The sequence below is a fragment of the Protomyctophum bolini genome, assembly GCF_963924005.1.
Source record: "Protomyctophum bolini genome assembly, chromosome: 6".
Classification (NCBI taxonomy): Eukaryota; Metazoa; Chordata; class Actinopteri; order Myctophiformes; family Myctophidae; genus Protomyctophum; species Protomyctophum bolini.
In genome coordinates, this window is record NC_137867.1 from 39,231,364 (window position 1) to 39,252,416 (window position 21,053).

Here is a 21,053-nt window from a genome sequence, read left to right on the forward strand (position 1 = left end):
TCTCCCTTTCCCATGACACCCTCCCTGACCAGCTCCAAAGGTCTATGTTCCCATTTGGTTCCCCAACTGTGGAATGACCTCCGACCCTGATGCAGAGTCAGACTCGCTCGCCCTTTTCTATCTCACCCTCTGGCGCTCCTCATAACCATTTTTGGTTTTGATTTATACTTTAGTCAATATTAAGAAATGTAAACAGCAGGTACAACAACAACAAAAAACATCCAGCGCAAACAAAGTTCTGGGGACTTATTGTTTCCATTGTGGTCCTATTATCCCACTTCCTATTTTCTGATGCTATTGGGCTATGCAGATCAATGTTTGACTGACCACAAATAGGCATGTTATTTAGTCTAGATAGCATGATGTGTAGCTCTTGTCCATAGCCTTCTACTGCTTCTTCATTCTGCCCAGAATCGTAGAAGCAGTAGAAGGTTATGGACCAGAGCTAGCATGATGTTTAGAGTTTAGACAAATTGTAAGTTTGATAGCTAGTACATATAGTTGTACATCGTACTTTGTCACACTGTCTTCAACAAATACTTTTGTTTAGTTATTTATTAGCCGATTCTGATACGAGCATCTGCTAAATTGTAACGGTTTACCTCATTAGAACACGGTCAGTAATAATTATAAGAAATGATTCTCTCATCCATCTCTGGATGTAACGTGTGGGCAGTAGTGGTGTTGAAGTAGCCATGCAGCAGGCTGCTATATATAATGCAGCTCTGATGAAACCTCCCATCATGTTATTATTCTGAAAGACTACATTCTTACCTCCTCTGTATCCTCCGCGGCCGTTGTTGTGCTGATCATAATTGTTCCTGCTTTTTAAATCATCCACTTCGTCTGTGATTGCAATAACGAATATAGGCTACCGATACTTTCTTTCACCATTGGTTTTCTTTCACATGTGCAATGGGTCACCCTAACACCACTTCCTGGAGGCTGGAAAACATTTCTCTGATTGGCCTGAGCGCGACTTCAGTGAACGCTGATTGGTCCTGCTCTCACTAGGTCAGTTCCCTCACATTTTGAACAAGGTAGGTTGCATGAGCAGCACCCGGGCTACTATAAAACATGTCATTTAAATGTGTAGTTGCATGTCGTTTCCACACGAGAGCGCAATACACTCTCTATAGACCCCCAGCAAAGTTATTGCTCGAGATCTCTTCCTGACCTGTCAAATCTAATGAAAATGTGTTGTGAGCACTGAGAACTGAAGACCACATCTCTTGGAAATAGCACAGGCTATCTTTCTTACATTTTTATTTGATTACTTCTGTATACCAATTTATTAGAATCCCTTGCCATCTATGAACGAGAGAAGATATTCTGGCAGGTAACAAACAAACAAACAAACAAACAAACAAACAAACAAACAATTAAATAAATAAGTGTTTAGCAGGTCGACTACAACTCACAATGTCTCCGATATGATGATTGTGCATTGTGGACTTGTAGATTTTCAGGCTTGGTCAGGTCGTATATATACTGTATTCTGTAACACTTGTTTTTGTTGACCCTTTGGCATCAACAGCCTTCTTGTCATTACAGTCACTGTAATGACAAGAAGTGACCCATAACTGCACAGTTTAACCTGAAGGGCTCAGTAAGAGTCTGCTCCTCCTCATCCTCTGACCTTCACCCCCCCAAGTTCAAGTCACTCATGGGTGACATGGGTAATGTGCAGCCACAACTCGCCAGTTTACCAAGTCGCCACGGCGAAAGTTCTTATGCTAACATGCAGCCTTCATCAGTGGAGAATGTCAAACTCACAGAGCATTCATTTCCAAAGTGATCAAATTATTTTGTGCAATTAAATGGTCAGCTAGATAATGATAAAAAGGTGAGTATGTGAATAGCCTACCAATGATAAGTATAGGCCTACCATTTCAGGAATTGTTTACTAATGAATTACATTGTTTCGGCTAGTTCAAATATACAGAATCTATAAGTTCAGAATGTGTCCATTGAGATCGGCTAGATGGACAATTTTAAAATGTTTTTCAAAATAGTAAAAGAATGGCAAAGAAGTTTAGGGACAAGGGTTAAGGCACTGCCGAAAATAGGGCCATATATCTAACGCAGCCTGACAGCAAGTTGTTGTCGGAGCAAAGGTTGTGGGCCTGAGGATTAACATTTCCCAGGCCGACAACATTTCCTCCGTGTCACTCCCCATCTCTCTGTCACACTGCACTGGTCACTCATATGACAGATATACGCACAAAGCCACAGGTTGGAGCAGTTAGCACCGCTCAGAAAAAGTAATAGATAGAAATAATAGCCATGTTATGAACTCTAACAAGCTGATGATGGCTGAATCAACTCTGGCTGACAACAGCCATTCACAGGGATTTGAGGCAGGTGACATCATCAAAGTCCTTGATGATGCAACGACTGTGGTAATTGTTCAGTATAAAAGATTTGATAAGATGCCCTTACTGCAAAAGTTTACAGGTGTAAAAAGGACACAGCAGCCTCTAACAGTGCCATTGTAGTCCAGCAGGTGCACCTCTATTAAATAAGCTTAAAGGATGTTCACTTTGACAGCTCTCGTTCGTAGTACTGAAAAGTCACTGGAAGCAACCACAGATGGTCTGATGATGCTGAGGAAATGGAAGAAGGAAAGAAACCAACCAGGAGAAAAGGAAGCTTTGGTCCAGCAGGACTTGCTGGTAAAGGAGGCCCTGACACTGCTTCCGGAAGACGAGGGAGCGAACGAAGGGAAAGACCAAGACGTCGCCACCCTACAAGACAGTCAGACAGAAGAGGAGAACAAGGAGAGGTGCTTCATGCCGTTGGGGACAGATGCAGCCTCGAAGTTGCTGGATTACATGGATAGACTAGAGGCCGATTATAAGGCTCTGTTAGATTTGAACAAGAGACACAACAAGGATCTCGGCAGGATTTTTGAGATAGACACAGCCTGGAAAGAGGAAATCCATAAGTGTGAAGAACACTGGAAAAAGTCCTTAGAAGAGGCTATGCACAAACATGACAGGAGGCTAGAAGAGCAAAATGAGATGAACACTGTCACCTCCAGGAGACAAGAGTTCATCACAGAGGAGAATGAACACATCCAATGCCAGCTGGATCTAGTCAAGAAGGAATTCCGACAGAAAGAGATTCTTTGGGCCGAAGAAAGGCAGGTTTTGAAGGAAAAAATGGATGCAATGCAGCAGAGCTTTAATGAAAAGATGGGGCCAATGCAACGGAGTGTTAATGAAAAGGTGGAGGCAATGCAGCAGAGCATTAATGAAAACATGGATGCCATGCAGGAGAGCTTGAATGAGTTGCAGATGCGATACAGAAAGAAGAGGAGTGTGTGGAGGAGATTGCTCTTCAAGAATAAAGAGATGACATAGATGATGGATCGAGACACTGGTCAGGTCACAGAGCAGAGCGAGAGATCAGGTTGAATATGATGTCCAGGAATAAGTGTCCAAGGGCGGGGAACATGGCCAGAGGGAGCAGAGGTCATGCATGGAATGGACAATACAGAGTAAGCACTGGACTGGGTGTGAGCAGGCAGGGTAAGCCAGAGCAGCAGCATTAGGATAGAAACAGACAAGAGTACTGGACTGAAGGCAGAGCATCGAAGAACAGAAACAGGACAAAAGTGCCGGACTGGCTGGGGGAAGGATGGATTGGGACGGAACAAACATGCACAGATGTGAAAACAACAACAAAAACAAAACAAAATTAACAGAGCACACAGCGACGTTCAAAAATGCCTTCTAAACAAGTAGACAGGTTTACTGACATCAGAATCACAACGCTAGACCAAACCGACCAAACACTACAGTACAGGAAATTAGCATCACAGGACTTGAGTAGTTGAGTTGGAATGGAAATGGTACTGAGAGGAATAGTCAGACAGGAATGCGGACTGAGAGAATGACTATAGCTAAAACATGACAAGAACACAAACCCAATGACAAGCACGTAAACAAACATGCACAATTGCACATGCAGATGAGAAACCTTATAGACAAGCTGCAGAGATGTCAGAATGTAATGTTAGACAGGACAGAACTGGAAGAATGTTACAGTAAAAGGCTAAGGTAGACGGAACAGGTACTGGGAACATACAGAAATAGAGCTACCTAGACAACTCCATAGACTGAGCCAATATAGATATAGATTATACACTCAAGATGTAATGAACACAAAGGGAAATCAAAACAGGATAGGTTAAAGGGAATGAGTTTAGGTGGAACAGTAAGGTGGGTGTGTCCGAAGGAGAGACAGGGCAGAGGTAGGAGAGAGAAACAGATAGAGAGACCAGAGAGCAGGGGAATCAGAGGGGAAAAGGGAGCAGGCCGTGACAAAAACAAACAACCCAAAACAGGACACCGGAAAATGAACTAGGACGCAACGCAATACAAAACAGATGTGACAAAATAAGAAATAAAAAACAGAACACCAATAATGTCATTTGCAAAAAACATTTTTTTTAAGTGATGTGAGTGACCTGAGTGGGTTGACTTCAGGCAGAGCTCCTTGGAACAGCATAAGTCTTCGGGGCAGCCCACTGATCATTTCCACAAAGTTTCATGAAAATCAACCCATCTGTTCTTGATTTGGATCTTGGACCTTGAGTGTCACTAAATTTGACCGTAACTCTTTGGAGCAGCCTGATGATTCATCGGTTATTTTGTTCACACGCAGACATACTTATTAGTATTTTATGACATTATTTGACAGCACAGTGTTATGTCACGTACAGTAGGCTAAAGTATCACTTGATTATCCAATGGATCAAACCTCATCTTGTGTTCTTGCCAAATTTCATGACAATCCACACATTAAATGGTGCATTTATATAGCACTTTTATCCAAAGCGCTTTACATTGATGTGTGCATTATACATTCACACACCGATGGCGGAGGAAATCATGCAAGAATCTGAGAAGCAATAATCCACTTATCTCCCCAGTCAGAGTTCAGAGTTTTAATGAATGCAGAATTATGTGTAGGATGTTAATTTACATACAAATGTGAGGGCCTTTATTTATTTGACCTTTTTATATAATTTATTTTAAACCAATTCATGCCAGTGTGCCAGAGATCACCCTTCTTTGTGCCAATGTTGGCACCAGTGCCAAAGGTTGCTTACCCCTGCTATAGAAGATCACCCCACCAAATAATCATATTTGAATGGGGACTCCTCCCCCTGACAACTTGGAATTGTATAGGAGTTGAGGCATTACATTTAGTTTGACTCAATTCCACATAAATCCTGAAAATAGGTGCTCTAGTCTACAAGCTTGTAGACTTGTGTAAATACAAACATTGAAGACAAAAGTGAGGGCAGAAAAGTGAAGACGGAAAAGTGAGGACGCAAATTGTGATTACATTACATTTGTGATTTGATTGGTTGAGCATAGAATGTGAATGTGATGTATCATGATGTACAGTATGTGCGTAAATCTCCAGACCCCGACTCTCGACTCATCTTCTCTCCATATCATTTCAAAATGATAGACACTTTACCATTGCTCTGGCGACTTGGCAAGTCCTGCACAGAAATGAATAGCTGCCTTAGTCAGACCTATAAGTGGTAAGGGCCTATAAGGGCAGCTACGGACGGCTGCAATTCGAAACTGGCCCCCGTAAAATCTGAATCCCCCACCCACCCCCTCTCCCCCCTCACTGTATTCTGTTTCTTTTCCCTTTTTACCTCCTTTATGATAGTTTCCTGTTTTGACTATTGTGTATTCATACGTGGTTTATAATCAATTTAATTGTAATGTAATACAGCTGTGAAAGTAATTAGGGAAACTATACCCATACCATACCATAGATCGAGTTATAAGGAGTCAGCTGAGCTGACACTAGGCTGACCAATCACCTGACCAGTCTACTGACACCAGGGTGTAGTGTGCGCACGGTGCCACTAGGGAGCACCGCCGCGCCTCTTATTGAGTGGGATTCAGCATAACAGTAGCCTAGTAGTATAACCTTTACTCTAAGAGTATAACAGTGGTTTGGTGTTCAACCATTTTCATATCAAGGTCCATTATTTATTATGCATTTTGAGCCACGGTGGACCACCATTTGATGACATTTAGCCTCTCTGATTGGCCACTGTCGAGGTGCGTGTGAATAGGTATGCTCTGATTTAGCCTCTCTGACCCAAAACTCATTAGAATATTTTGTTATTGTTGTGGATAAGATTTTGTCCACAATATCCATGCTGTATCGATTAGGAGTAATAACAGGTACACTTTGATCAAAATAACAAATTCTTCTACATTCTCTAATTGTGTAGACTTCTTGTAAATGAAGTAATGCAGATCTATATTTAACAATAACATGGGCATTTAGTATCATCTTACACTCTCAAGAGTTAAAGGGTACATTTGGTTACCAACTCTCCATCATGTAAGTTTAACTGCAGGGGACCACTGGTACGTTGAGAACCACTGACCTACTGTCTGTATGTTATCCATACACATACAGACTTGATTCATATTGATTCATAACCTTTTCTGAATTATATAGATTTTTATTTTATTTTTTAGAACAGTGGTTCTCAAACTATAGGCTATTTCAAGAAATAGATTTTGAGGGTTTGACATAAATAGTCTAATCCTTTACAAAGTATACCAGCCTTTCTTTGTTCTAGCAGTCATTTTATAGGCCAAGTCATTTGTAGTAAGTCTTTTAAGTAATTAATTGAAGTGCTGTATTACAGTATTACAGTATAACATATTCCCAAACTTTATTTTACTGTGTACACCTCCATGCTTCCGACATACTATTGGTCCGACTGTCATTAGAACGACAACCTACCTCAAACCCTAACCTAACTTCATGTTCGCCAACCTTAATCCGGTCACAACCTCAACGCATGTTCGCCAACCTTAATCCGGTCGCCAACCTTAACGCATGTTCGCCAACCTTAATCCGGTCACAACCTCAACGCATGTTCGCCAACCTTAATCCGGTCGCCGACCTTAACGCATGTTCGCCGACCTTAATCCGGTCGCCAACCTTAACGCATGTTCGCCAACCTTAATCCGGTCGCCTACCTTAACGCATGTTCGCCAACCTTAATCCGGTCGCCAACCTTAACGCATGTTCTCCAACCTTAATCCGGTCGCCAACCTTAACGCATTTTCGCCAACCTTAATCCGGTCGCCCACCTTAACGCCTGTTCGGATTGTTCGCCAACCTTAATCCGATCGTTGTTTCCGCATGTCGGTCCTATGGTATAAGCATGCGCACCCCTATTTAATGAGGATTCCTTTAAACCCTGTAGCCTAAAGTTCGTTAACCGGGGATCCCCAGGGGCATTGTGAGCTTGTAGATCTGCTTTCTGAATGTTTGCCTATTATGATGCTATAGGGTTCAAGCCCTATATACTTTGTTGCACTGTGAATAACGCAACGCATCTCGGTGCACTGAGACTTCTGGCAATATTTGACAATTTTCACTTATAATGCCATGCCAAAATAGGGAACGGTAATGATGTATTAAACCATTTAGACCTGAGGCTGATTCTACAAATGTCTTCTAAATCCTGACAGTTTTCTGAAGAACCAATGTTTCTATATCAGTGGTTCACAAACTATTTCATGTCATGGAGCCCCAGAATTATATGTAGGCTACATTATTTGCCACTGACCCCCATCTGAAAATGTATTGTTCCAGGGACCGACCAGAAGCAAAGATTGGAGTTAAAAACGTTCGCTCTGAAAGAATATATATTCAAACATTTGCGCCACATTTTCACGATTTTTCAAAAAGCTAAAGTACAATATGCCTATAATGCTTAAAACACACATAACCATTTAGACCTGAGGTTGATTCTACAAATGTCAGTTTTCTGAAAACACATTATCACATTATCTCTGGTCTGGACCTCCAGAAGCAAAGATCTGAGTTACAAATGTCCACTTTAAAAACCTATATATATTCAAAGATTTGCACACATTTTCACGATATATATATATTTTGCAGATCTATAAGCTCAGAGCGTGTTACTTTGTACTGCGCTATGAGCTTGCATAGCTGCTATTTTTAAACAGCCAACGTATTAAAAAAGAAAGAATGGTTAAAATGACACAGATGCTTTGCTTTCCCAGTTATAATGGGTTAATGTCCTCTCACTACAACGCTGACATGATGAAACACCAGTGAACACATACACACAGGACAAGTGAATATATCCATCTGCTTTACTCTCTTTCATTATTTACACATGATCATTTTACAGCAATATTACTTACAATTTCTTGGGATAACTGTTTTTTACCTATCAAAAATATACAAAAATAAAGTTGCATCTGTTTTCGTGTTATTATTACACAAGAGGCTCAGTCCTTTTTTTCTGGCTGCGCATGTTTAGGAAGAAGTCTGTGATTTCCTGTTCCGTTTAGCCCGACGGGTGGGAGGAAAACGCATGAACTCAAAGTGTTTGGTTTGGTCCATGTTGGGGAAGGGAGGCGGGCCCTTGTGAAGTCTCTTGATGAAATGGACCTCTCTTTGGTTCTCCCTTGTCCTAGAGGCTTTGATGGGCCTCCCTTTCCTGGTGAAAGCTACATACCAGCCCTCATACTTGGCATTCTGGAAGGCTGTGTAATTGTTCTCTAGAACAATCTCTGCGAAGATACAATCCCTGCTCCTTCCATTGGGCTGGTGAGAGGACGAGAGTAGGGAGGAAAAATGTACCTTGTGTTAGAGAGAAGTCGTCAACACTCTTACAGTAGTACAGAAGACACATACGCAGAGAACTTATATTGAGTTTTTATACAGAGCAAACTCATTTCATCTTGGGTGTCAGTTGTTAATTAGTCGTCATCGACAAATGTACATGTACACTGATGTTTTGGCACACAACCTTCTTTGAGCTGTATTTTCAACATTTTAATCATATTATCTAAATATGTATGTATAGGACATGTAACATAGCTGGCAACTAACTATAGGTATACAGAAATTTTACAATTTCTGTATACCTATACACGCCTATGCAAAACCGTTTTTTTAGGAGAGCATATTTCTTTATTCATTTCCTATCAACAGATGTTACCAGGGTATCAGCTTTCAACACTTGTAAAATCTGTTGAGAGATGGATCCATGCATGGCTTCTCATGGCAGCCAGACAGATGGATACATCTTTTCCATTTCCACGAAGGAAGTGCTTTTGTAACCAAAACACAATGAGAGTTAGTAGTTCTCTCCCATTGGTTTCAGCTGCTTGTCAGTCTTGTCAGCAGGAGTCTGTATCCATCACTAAACGACTGAGGACTATTTTCCAATAGATCATGCCCATGGACAAATAGCCACAAAACTTGACAAATATATTACATCTCAAAGTTGAAGCCAGGGTGGAATGGGCATGGGCCACATGGCCCACCGGTGACAAGCAGCTAATAATAATTGGAGCTATATTTTGTAAGTACTGTAAACATGTTTGCCAATTACGAAGGGGCAGATATATATGTTGGAATAGATATAAGCACATTACATTATTCACTGTTGGTGAGATAATCCTGCTATAAATAGCAATCATGTGTTCTACGAACATAAATAAAATAAAAACTATTTCCATCTGCCCCCATTGTGTGTGGCATTATTCTTCGAAACATGTAAAAACGTCATTTTGAAAACGTTAAAGAAAATGCCTAAAAAGACAGCAGATCTACTAGTTTTCAATACATTGTGAGCTTGTATTCAACATTTTCACCTATATAACGGCACGCCCCAAAGTACTGTACGCATGCCAGGATTAATGCGGTTCAAGTAATTAAACTATTACCTATCCAGTATCTGTTGCACTAAATTTAGCCTCACAACTGTTCTGTTCTCCATCCAAATCAAGATTACAAGGCATCCACTTTACTTCCTTTAAAAGAAAAGATAATGCAGGATTTTATGTCATACCTTCCCAACGAGTTTCCCCCTTCGGTTCATACAGAGGTATCGGCCGCTTTCTGCGCCTCTTATGCGCACTCGACTGCCAAAGGTGTCTGTTTCTACAAATAATCGAGCTGCAAAAGAGAAGGGGGGGGGGGGGGGGGAGTTTAGACACTGCAGAAACAACTCCGTCGCCACACATAGAAGTTAATGCAGCGAAACACACAGTGACAGACACTTAAAGAATTACAGTATATCTCTGCTGTCGGGAAGAAACCACCAAACTCAAAAATGTCCATCTTTCAGGAAATGAGGAAATCCTTGTATTTTTAAAACAAAGCAATACTACCTCATCAAAGTTGATGTTGTGACAAATCTGACAATGGATTTATGAGGTTTTTTTCTGAAGTGCTTTTTTCTTCTTTTCATTGGTTCAATATATTGTTTAACCAACACACAATGGGGGTGTTCAATAGCAGTGATTTAAAAACATCAAAAATGGAGTTGTGGTTTCCTCCCCACAGCAACAATATGTTTTTTTATATCTTAGAAATATAAATACAACGATATGCTTTTTATATCTAGAAATTGTGGATAGACTTTCACTGATGATCATCCAAATGGCAGTGAGGATAAAAGATCCATGCATGTGTAGACACATAATATTGTAGGCTATTATTGACAGGAACATTTCTGAAATGCACTAATCAGGAGTTTACAGCTTTTGCTTCTATTAAACCAAATGATATTGATAATTAGCTTGACTGTATGAATAGGCCTGCCAGTCAATCATTATTCAGTCAATTGTAATGTATCGAAAATAAAAGAAGGGACAAAAATAGGTTCTCATTGAATACACAAATATGGAGAATCTTTTTTTTTGTATAATGGTTTTGTCAACAAAGGAGTTTGCATATAGGCCTCAATATCATTGACTACCACTTTGTACCTGCGGTTTTTATCTCCTTTAAAAAGGGAAATGGCACTTAGACGCAAAGGTATTGCCTTTTTGACTCGACTGATGTTATTCAGTAGCCATCAAGTACGTGATGATGGAATACACACGTCTCAACAAAAACCTTCTTTCCTGAATGCATTCTCGTTTAATTGGAGGCATTAGGCATTACAAAAACAATGTGTATTGGGCACTACACAGACAATAGACTCGTTCTATCAACCCCTAATTCGCCAGACGATGGCTTTGCAAAAAAATAATTTACATGTATAGCCTACAGGCCTGACAACACCTCTGGGCTCACAGAGGGAGGGAGGGACTGGCAGGTTGAGTGGTGGTGTGGCCTCCTTGGTTTAAACTTTTTAGTTGGTTGCTCCAATCCATCACACTTCACACACGCACACGCACGCACACGCACATGCGCGCACACACACACACACACACACACACACACACACACACACACACACACACACACACACACACACACACACACACACACACACACACACACACACACACCAGTGTTGCCATGTCTGCATTATTGTAAGCGACTTTGGGCTTGTTTTTCTGTAAAGTTGCTTGTAAATATTGGTTGTTGGGGCATGTTGGGGCATGGTTCTATTACAAGTCTAGTTGCTAATTTGGGCGTGCTTCTAAATGTTATTTAAACCAGTGGTTCTCAAGCACTTTCATGTCAAGGACCCACACTATAATTAGCCTAACATGTAGGTAAGGCGTAATTCCCATCTGAAAACAGTTTGTGCCGCATGGGAACCATCTTATGAGATTTGGGTTGTTAAAATGTTTTGAAAATATATTTTTCACTATTTTCCCCCAAAATATATATAGCCTAATAGATCTACAATCTCACAACATCGTGATCCGTTGTGTGCTGGTAGATCAGCTATTTTCAAATAGCTAACGTGTTTAAAGCACAAAATGATCATGTGTAAAGTCATTTTTTGGGGATTGTTTTCATAGACCTGGTTGCTTATTTCTCTCGCAAGATCTGGCAACGCTGGCTTCCATAGGTCAGTGGTTCCCAAAGTGGGGTCCGGGGACCCACAGGGGTCCTTGGGGGCATTCCAGGGGGTCCCCAGATATGATAGATAATTTATATATATATGTAGGCTACACAAATTAACATTGAGTTTTCAATATAAATTGGGGTGCACCTATAAAAATGCCATTACATAATGCATGTCAAATTGGGGGTCCTTGAAATTAAAACGGTTGAGAGAATAAACATCTTCATAAACATTCTTCTCTTATGGGGGTCCCTGGCAAATATTTTCAAATGGGGGGTCCGCAGGCTAATAAGTATCAATTTGGCAGGCGGTCCTTGACATGACAAAGTTTGAGAACTATATGCCAGTGGTTCCCAAAATGTGGTCTGGGGACCCCCATGGGTCCTTGAGGGAGTTCCAGGGGTCCCCAGCTAAATGATAGTTTTTGAACCAAATGTAACTCTGAGACCCCCTTTCCACCGGTTGGTTCCCAATGGAAACCGGTTCAGTTCTTTTTGGTTTTTAGTCCATGAGCCAGAGCTCCAAAATTGGTGGGGAAAAACTAGACCATAATATATGAAATTGTTTATAGGATAAATACAAGTAAATTAATATGCATGATAACCCTTCCACAGTAGTAGCTTTTTCATATTTTCTATTATTTTGCATATTTCCCTATATACATAATGCCTCATTTGCATATTTTAACATTTAAAATGTGTAATAAAATAAATCATTGTCTTCGTGTAAGTAATCAACTGGGGAAGTTTCATAGTGATAATCTAGTCAGTCAGCCATGCATCCAGCCAGTCTTACCATAAATATTGCCGTCTTCAGCTGTCGCGGTGATCCTCTTGCCGTGGATCTGGACATGCTTGCCGCTGGTGCGGCTGTACAGCTGGTAGATTCGGACCTGCCGCCGGCTGAGCTGGTCCGTCACTGCGCCTTGCGTCCTCACATACTGGTTAAAATTAGGAGACGGGTGATTCTCCCCCTTTTTCATATACAAAGGGAAAAATAATAAAATCACATGTTTTTTTCCTTTCTTGCCAATTATAATTAACCTGCTGTAAACAGGATTTAATAAACGCACACTGCCAGGCGTTATAAATTGCTTCATTTCAAGCAGGCCTATATGTTTTCTTTAATCAAAAAATATTTTTCAGAACAGAAGGTGCAGTGATTTGGGCTTATAATTTAAGCAAACGGAATCCTTCCCAAATAAAAACGTTCGCGTCTGAGGTCTTGTAGCTAGGCCTGCTATATTATAGGCTACTAATAATTTGACTGCCTGAAAGTTGCAAAAGTATCTTGGCCTTACCTGAGCATGACACCACAGCACGAAAAAATTAAACGATCTGTAAAGAAACAAAAATAATATTAAATTGCATATCAGTCTCATGGTCAGTTTAGAACATATATACCGGTAGGCCTATATAGACTCTTGCCGTGTGCAGGGTTGTTTTATACTTACATATATATACAGCGCTGGTTAATTCCATACATCCTCTTCGTATTTAATCCGATGAAGAAATGATGCTTCAGCCCAATGATGATATCCAAGGACGCCGTAACAATAATACTCCAACAGAGGTCCGTTTGGTAATACACACACTTGACCTGTCCATCTACAATCCTGGACTTTTAAGTCCATCCACGTTACAAAAAACCCCCACTGCTCTAAAAATCTCTCGAAACAACAATTTCGAGCATTTCAGTTTATTGATGCTATAGAATAATATATCGATTCCCAATTGTTTTACAGCGAGAGCAAAGGATTGTTGAAGAAGTTGCCCACTTGGAAATATCCGCTTGGTTTATCACAAGGAGATCCACCAAGATCCATTATTGTAAACAATTAGTTCTTCCTTTTTGGCATCACTGAGGAAATGTGAAGCATTCCAGGTATAGACCATGCACCGGTGTAGCCTATACTCTCACGAGGGCTGCCGTGTTAATTCCAAGGTTTGAAAAGTCCCCTGTCTGTCTGTCTTTCTGTCTGTCTGTCTTAGCACAGCACACTGTGAGCCTGTATGTGGTCAGTGGTTAAATGTTGAAAGGCAGATAGATAGCCCCTCCCATGTGCGGAGTCTGACATTTTTGTATTGTGGGTGGGCAGCAGGGGCAGGGCACACACAGGACCCCAAAGATGTTCTATCTACCGACCCTTGAAGGTTTGCTGCTGAAAGCATTGTGAATTACACGTTCCTAATTGATGTGTGCAGTGCATATAGGCGTGATTAGCCTATTTCTAAATCTATTCCCTGATCATTTAAAAATATAAATATAAAAATAATATGGCATTTCTTAGTTTGAACACACCTTCCTCTAGTTCTCTCTCCCCCTTTCAGCCCCTTCCCCCGCCCCTCCTAACACCCCCCCCCCCCCCCCCCCCGCCGTGTGGCTAATAGGTCGTTATTGTACCATTGTACTTAAAACGAGTATACATACGATGCCATTGACTCCTTTCCTTTGTAGTTTATTAGTCTCACTTTCCTCTTCATGTCATAATGGCTTCCAAAACAAAGGTGAACAACAGTCCTAAGTCAGTGTCATCAGTAGACAATACAATAGATACTATGCAATCAACATCAGCTGAGTGACGGGATACACTGCAACTTCCAGCCATTGCTTTAAGTCAGTTTTGGGATTCAAATGGGATGTATTTATTCAATGACCGTGTTTAGTTTACAAAATAGAATAGATTAATAGAACATACAGATTTGAATGATGATTGTAATGAGGGTTTCACTGTTGGATCTGTCTATAGGCCTACTATAGACAATCTAACAGTGAAACCCTCAGTAGTGCAAGTACATTTATTCAATTAAAATTAGCCTACCATACTAAAGTATAATTTTGAAGTATTTTTTACTTTCTCCGGTATTTCAAAATACTTTCAATACTTTTACTTCTATTTGTAATATACACCTCAGAGGCAAATATTGTACTTTTGACTCCACTGCAATCATTTGACAGCTTAGTTCAGTGGTTCCCAAAGTGGGGTCCGGGGACCCCTAGGGGTCCCTGAGAGAGTTCCAGGAGGTCCCCAGCTAAATGATAATTAGGAACCAAATGGACCCTTATGGGGTCTGTAGTCCAGGTTCCATTTGTACACTATCAGTTAAATTAATTTGATTTTGACCAGAGATAGATAGAAATGCCATTAAATGGAGGACCGTAGCCTAATTCAGGTCAAACCTGCATGGGGTCCTTGAGATGAAAAAGTTTCAGAACCACTGGCTTAGTTACTATTTAACTTTGCATATTGAGATTATTATCACAAAACATACATTAACCACTTCAGCCCTTTTACTTGTGTAACGGAATATTTCTTCATTGATTGATACATTGATTCATTGATACTTTTACGCAGTTAAAATATGCAAGTAGGCCTTCCATCACGGCTGGAAACTCTTCATTTCTCATGAGCTGCACTGTTCTTATAATGAGACAAGGTTTTGGGTGCATGCAAAACAATGTAACACGAGCCCCCACTCGCATTCTCCTGCCCCACCACCACCACCCCCCGTACCCCAATGCCCCCCCCCCCCCACACACACACACACACACACACACCTCCACCCCCCACGTCAAAGGCAGTAAAAGTTGTAAAATACAGCAGTTAAGCATCTCTGACATGTTGACCCGCTTCTGCCTGCTGCCCTGGGGGTGACAAGAGGCTTGTAGCAACTGACACTCACAGGCACAGTAGCAATTGATTCCACTTGTTAATGTCACTTCTTAAACACTGTCAATCACGTCACTGCTGTCCATCAATCAAGTTGCCACTTGACTTTTAGCCACGCCAAAGCCTTTCGACCTGACGTAAAAATGTTGAGTTGGTAATGAAAAATGAAAAAACCCCACATTATAAAGCTATATACGTCGTGTATTGAGAGAACTAATAACACATAATTGCACTGCACAGTATATGATGTATGCACGGCCATGTGGCTTGTGTGTGTATGCATGTGCGTGTGCGTGTGTTTATTTGCATAAGCCTGTGAGATGTCCACATAGCAGAACGAAAATAACCCCCGTCTCAGTATATGTGCCACAGCGACAGACACCCACCCCATCACCTGGAAAACCTATTTGCTGCCCGAAAGAATGTGCGACAAGCCGGCTTGATATATGATCCAATGTAGTCTGCTTGTACAATTAAAAATAAAATCAGAAGGAATTCCCCCCCGTCGGCCGATATACATACAGAGGTTTACGTCTCATCTCCACAGGGTCGACTGCACAGCATGCTTTACACATCATGGTCAGCATATGATCCACTCACTGCAGGGCGAATAAATAAATAAATGGAGCAAAGTATACGTAGCTCTGTGCTGCTATATGGTGATGCAATGAGAAAATGAGATTTACATCCACTGCTCCGGTACAGAATAAGCACATTTTGGAATATATATATATATACGTGCGTGCATGCTTGCGTGTGTGTATGCCCAAACCTTTCAGTGGTACATTTCTTTTTAGTTTCCTCCTAAAAGACATGATACTTTGGAATGAAGCGCCTCATTTGTTGCTTTGATGAGCCGTGTTTCACAGGGGCCCCGCCAGTCACAAGTTACATACTGCTAAACGTAGAAACATGGCAATGGATGATGTTTAGCTCTTATGACTAGACTCCAATTATAGGAGCTAACTAGAAGAAATGTTCTGGGCGGTGGGGGGGGGAGTCCAAGGGGGGGTAGCTAGCTAGTGCAGGAGTCTGAAGGGGACAGTGGACTTTTTGCAGTAGCTGCGCTCATCGCTGTGGAATTCACACCGATCTCTGGCACGCTGCGTTTCCATGTCAGCAATATGTATTTGGAAATGGGGGTACACAAAGAAAACACATGCAAACAAGCACGAGATCTGGAGATGTGAAAATGCCACTCTGTGCCCGCATGCAGCCTTCACGCCCATCTCACCTATACAACTCCCCTGGCAACATTGTGGTCATGTGCATGCATTCACACACGCATACACGCCACGCACGCGTGCACACACACATGCGTGTATGCACGCGCACACACACACACACACACACACACACACACACACACACACACACACACACACACACACACACACACACACACACACACACACACACACACACACAGCAGTTTACAAAGTGACGGTGAGATCTAAAGGCCGTGCAACCTGATCCTATTTATTCATGTCTCCGCGGGCTTTACTGGTTCCAGCGCTGAGATAGAAATAACCAGCCGTTCATAGATAAAACAGACACCTCTGACTGACCATTACGGAAAAGGTGGAGATTTTACACACAAAAGAAATGTAAACAAGTTCTGTCAAAGGCAATATAGGAAAGGAAGGAGTCGTTATGATGGTAAAGTTAACAAGAGAAATCAGCGACCATGGTCAAGAGTATAAGTACTGTAGGTATTCCTTTTCTAGCTCGGTGGTCGTGAGACCAGAGTGGAAAAGTCACGTCAATGCTGTAGTTGTCAAACCTTTAATTGCAAGGATCCCCATAAATAGATGGTCCTTTTTGTACAATTCTCAGATGAACATATAGTTTCCCTTTTTCTGGCCATGTCATAACATATAATGGGGCTGTCATTCTGTAGAAACAGTCGCTCGATCTACAAGTTGTGTGCTTGTACTAGATCTGCTACTTTCACCAAAGAGATTTGGTGTGAAAGGGAAAAAAAGGAATGTTATTCTTCTGCACAGCAAAATACGATTACTATATTATTGCTGTTAGTTTCTCTCAGAGTCAGTGCAAAGATTGACCCCTGGGTCAATGTAGATGGAAAATGGAAAATGCCCCAAAAAAGTTTAAAAAAAAAAGGCCACACTCATCTGCTGATAGACTTGGAGGTGAGGTGCTGGAGTCACAATTAGATATGAAAAAATCACACCCGTGTGAAGTGAGGGGTGCTCTTATCAACGTACATCATCACGACGTAACATGTCTATTTGCTCAGAGACTATGACGTAAAATTGTCCATTCATTGTCAATGGGAATTTAATGGTTGTGTAAGACGAAAATCTACACAAATAGCTAGCTGAACATAGGAGGGGCTAGCGCCCCTCAAAAATAAGGGGAGGCTCTGCACACTTAAATCTGTGCAAAATCGGGTATTTTTTATCTATTGCAAGCTTTCGGTCTATTGACCTTCTTCAGGCACAATCAACCAGTGAGATATACAGTATAGAGCGAATAGGTTCATCACTTGATTGGTAAAACTGTCCAAAGACACCTGTGTCAAAGGAGAGAAGAATATCTCATGGGAGAGGAAAATGGAAAATGTCAACACTTTTTCAACCTTTTATATGAGGAAACCCCCCCCCCCGATATGAGGCTATACTGTAGAACAAGTGAAAGCAGGGCTGGTGGTCTCCAAACAGCTCCCACCACATCGTAAACATCTCCACCATAAAGAGCAACTGGTCACTCTTTTCTGACCCTGCCAAAATAGAGGTAAGGGTTCAGAAAGTGGGTGGTCCCCCCCCCCCCTATATGAATGATTAAAAAAAAGAAGAAGATGAAAAAAAAGCTGGGATGGTTCGAGAGGATGAGCTCAGACAATTGGCCCATTCCTCATGCCTGCTGGGCAGTAGCGCGGGTGCATGATGGGGGCATCCTCTGTGACCCCTTCTCTCACGCCACCCATCCTGCAAAATTAGGTCAGTCTGTGTTCATTTAACTCGAAGGCAGCGCAAATGGAACCAAATGGACCCGTACAAGGTCTCCCTCCGAGGTAAATCGACAGCCAGGGTTTTACAGTGTAGGTCGTATATATATAAAGCTCAAAAACAATGTTCAAAACATTGTGATGTTTACAGTTGTTTAGCAAAGAGTGTCCCTGTACGACGCTATAGAATAGTAGCTAGCATTTAGGGGAAAAAAAGAGACCATGATGAATGTATATATATATTTTTTAACTGATGTCATATAATCAGTTCTAAAAATGTACAATTCTATACATATTACAAAGGCTAGTGACCCTTTGGTGTACCCTAGCCATTTGCAAGCTGACCATTTGAGCTGGCCAAATTTGACACAGCTGACACGGGCAACAGAGGCAATAAATTTGAACTAGTTCCCCCCCTTTATCCTTGATGAGTATTGACCTACAACCCTTAGAACACACATGCACGCGTCGCACGTACACACACGCGCGCAGGCACGCACGCAAATCTATGCACACACACACACACACACACACACACACACACACACACACACACACACACACACACACACACACACACACACACACACACACACACACACACACACACACACACACACACACACACACACACACAATTGTTGTTTGTGTTAACAATAATTAATAATAAAATATCTGTGCACAAGTGTATCCCCTTCAAAAGGTGACATGTAAAAAAAAAAAAAAGATAAAAAGAAAACAGCTGAAGATGTAAACTCACAATGAGTGAATTAAGGTGAATAAATTGAGAGGTGTCGAGGGGGCTTGGAAGATGACAGACACAGCATTGTCAGAGAGACCAGACTGTGTAAATCCCAGTGTCCCGGCCGGGACTCTGGCGATGTTGGACAGGTGAAACCCGAGTTGTTGATCCACCATTAACACCCCGGCAGTTGCAGACAGGCTCTGACCGCTTCATTGGACGAGGACGAGAAGCTGGTAACATGTCAGACTTCAAAACTAATAAAGTGAGTCACAGAACAGCCACTCACATACAGAGGGAGGGGGAGGGGGGGGGGAAAGCGACAAGGGACACAAAGAGGGAGAGACTGAGCAATACAGACAAGAAGAAAGAAAGAAAGAAAGAAATGGAAAAAGAAAGAAACAAGCAAAGAAAGAAACAAAGAAATGAACACTCATTCAAACCTTTATTTATATTCTCGAAAAGACATTGAGGTTGCCCTCGTTTGCAGTGTCTTCGAGATACATCACACACAGTCCAAGTACAATTTCATTTCCACATCAATATTCAGATCAATGATAAAAAGTGATAACATGACAACACAAGTCGAAGCAGTTGCAGACATTGGTGGGTATAGGTCTGCAATCAAATCAAGATTCATATTGAGCGTATGTTTTATGGGAGAACAGATCTTTAACAAGCAAACAAACAAACAAACAAAAGTCATGGAAATAGCCGGTTGCTGCTGACCGACCAGCTCCACCAGTCAGAGGGCTAGACAGTGTCTGCCCAAGGCAGCACAGCATCTGTGTTATTTTTAAGGAGCAAAATGTCAGCGAGCAATGAACATGCTCAAGGAACATATGTAACAGGGTTAGAGACAAGGTCACGCTGGAGCCATATCACTTTCTGGGGGAAGCCACCGTCGGTAAATGTGTTTGACACAGATGTATAACTGCTTTCAAGGTCCAGAGTTGAGGACGAAGCCTGCATGCGCAGGCTTAAGCGATACTCTATCTATCGCACGATGGTGTCAGTTCTTGTCTGCGAGCGCCACCCGTTCTACTAAACACAGTTGTCCGCTGTGTGTTTGTTACTAAAGCCAATTCAGACTATAAAGAGTGGTCTTTGAACATTTTTGAAAGGTGACAAAATGTCTTCAGTGACACATCCATCAACACCTGGCGTGTGCCTGGTATTGTTGAATGTTTACTGCACAACACTGAAAGACCAGCACGGTATAGACTATAGAGAACACCTAATCCCATTCAACACAACACATCTTCACAGAAACCCTCAGGGGGGACATCTTAAACATCGACCTGGGAGAGCCCGGACGGAGCAAAACAAAAGGGGGGGGAAAAGCATGCAAACAATGTGACCTCTGGACACCGGCATCAGGAAAAATAGCCATTTATTAGAAATTAGTTATGGATCCAGAAACACGTGACCTTGTGCTCCCCGAGGACACATTAGGCCATTATATTTGACTGGTTTGCGATTTCAAGGACTCATTGATGTCCATTTCCAAGATTTATTCTGTCATCAGTTGACGGTCAGTCTGCAGACATATGTTACTGATGTCACTGGGCCTTGTAGTCCAAACATGCATGGACCCCGGAGGAATTCCTCAGCGGGGTATCCTTTGCAAAATAAAATTGACTTTTGTAGCCGAAGAAAATGTATTATCTTTGTCTTGAGGAACAGAGGAGGTAACTCTTGTCAACGCAACTAAATAATAGTGAGATAGTGCTCAATAGTGAGAATTATATCTGCCACAACCTATACATTTAACAGTTACAATAGACTACCGAAGTCCTGACATCACTTGCTCTTC

The 21,053-nt window shown here is 41.6% G+C and overlaps 2 protein-coding genes across 2 annotated transcripts in view; both read right to left on the reverse strand.

Annotated features, from left to right (window-relative positions):
- Positions 1-902, reverse strand: part of nol6 (nucleolar protein 6 (RNA-associated)) — a 37,169-nt gene extending 36,267 nt beyond the window's left edge. Inside the window, exon 1 of the mRNA XM_080766346.1 lies at positions 775-902. Within this exon, the coding sequence (XP_080622472.1) occupies positions 775-813 (39 nt within the window). The 5' untranslated portion in view covers positions 814-902. The remainder of the gene's footprint in view (positions 1-774) is intronic.
- A 7,293-nt stretch (positions 903-8,195) lies between these two features.
- fgf17 (fibroblast growth factor 17) lies at positions 8,196-13,735 on the reverse strand. Its single transcript, XM_080765320.1, has 5 exons — positions 13,308-13,735; positions 13,155-13,191; positions 12,650-12,827; positions 9,896-10,002; positions 8,196-8,643 (listed from the first exon to the last, which is right to left on the reverse strand). Exons 1-5 carry the CDS (start codon positions 13,337-13,339, stop codon positions 8,353-8,355), a joined length of 645 nt encoding a protein of 214 aa, XP_080621446.1. The 5' UTR covers positions 13,340-13,735; the 3' UTR covers positions 8,196-8,352.
- Between the last annotated feature and the right edge of the window lie 7,318 nt (positions 13,736-21,053).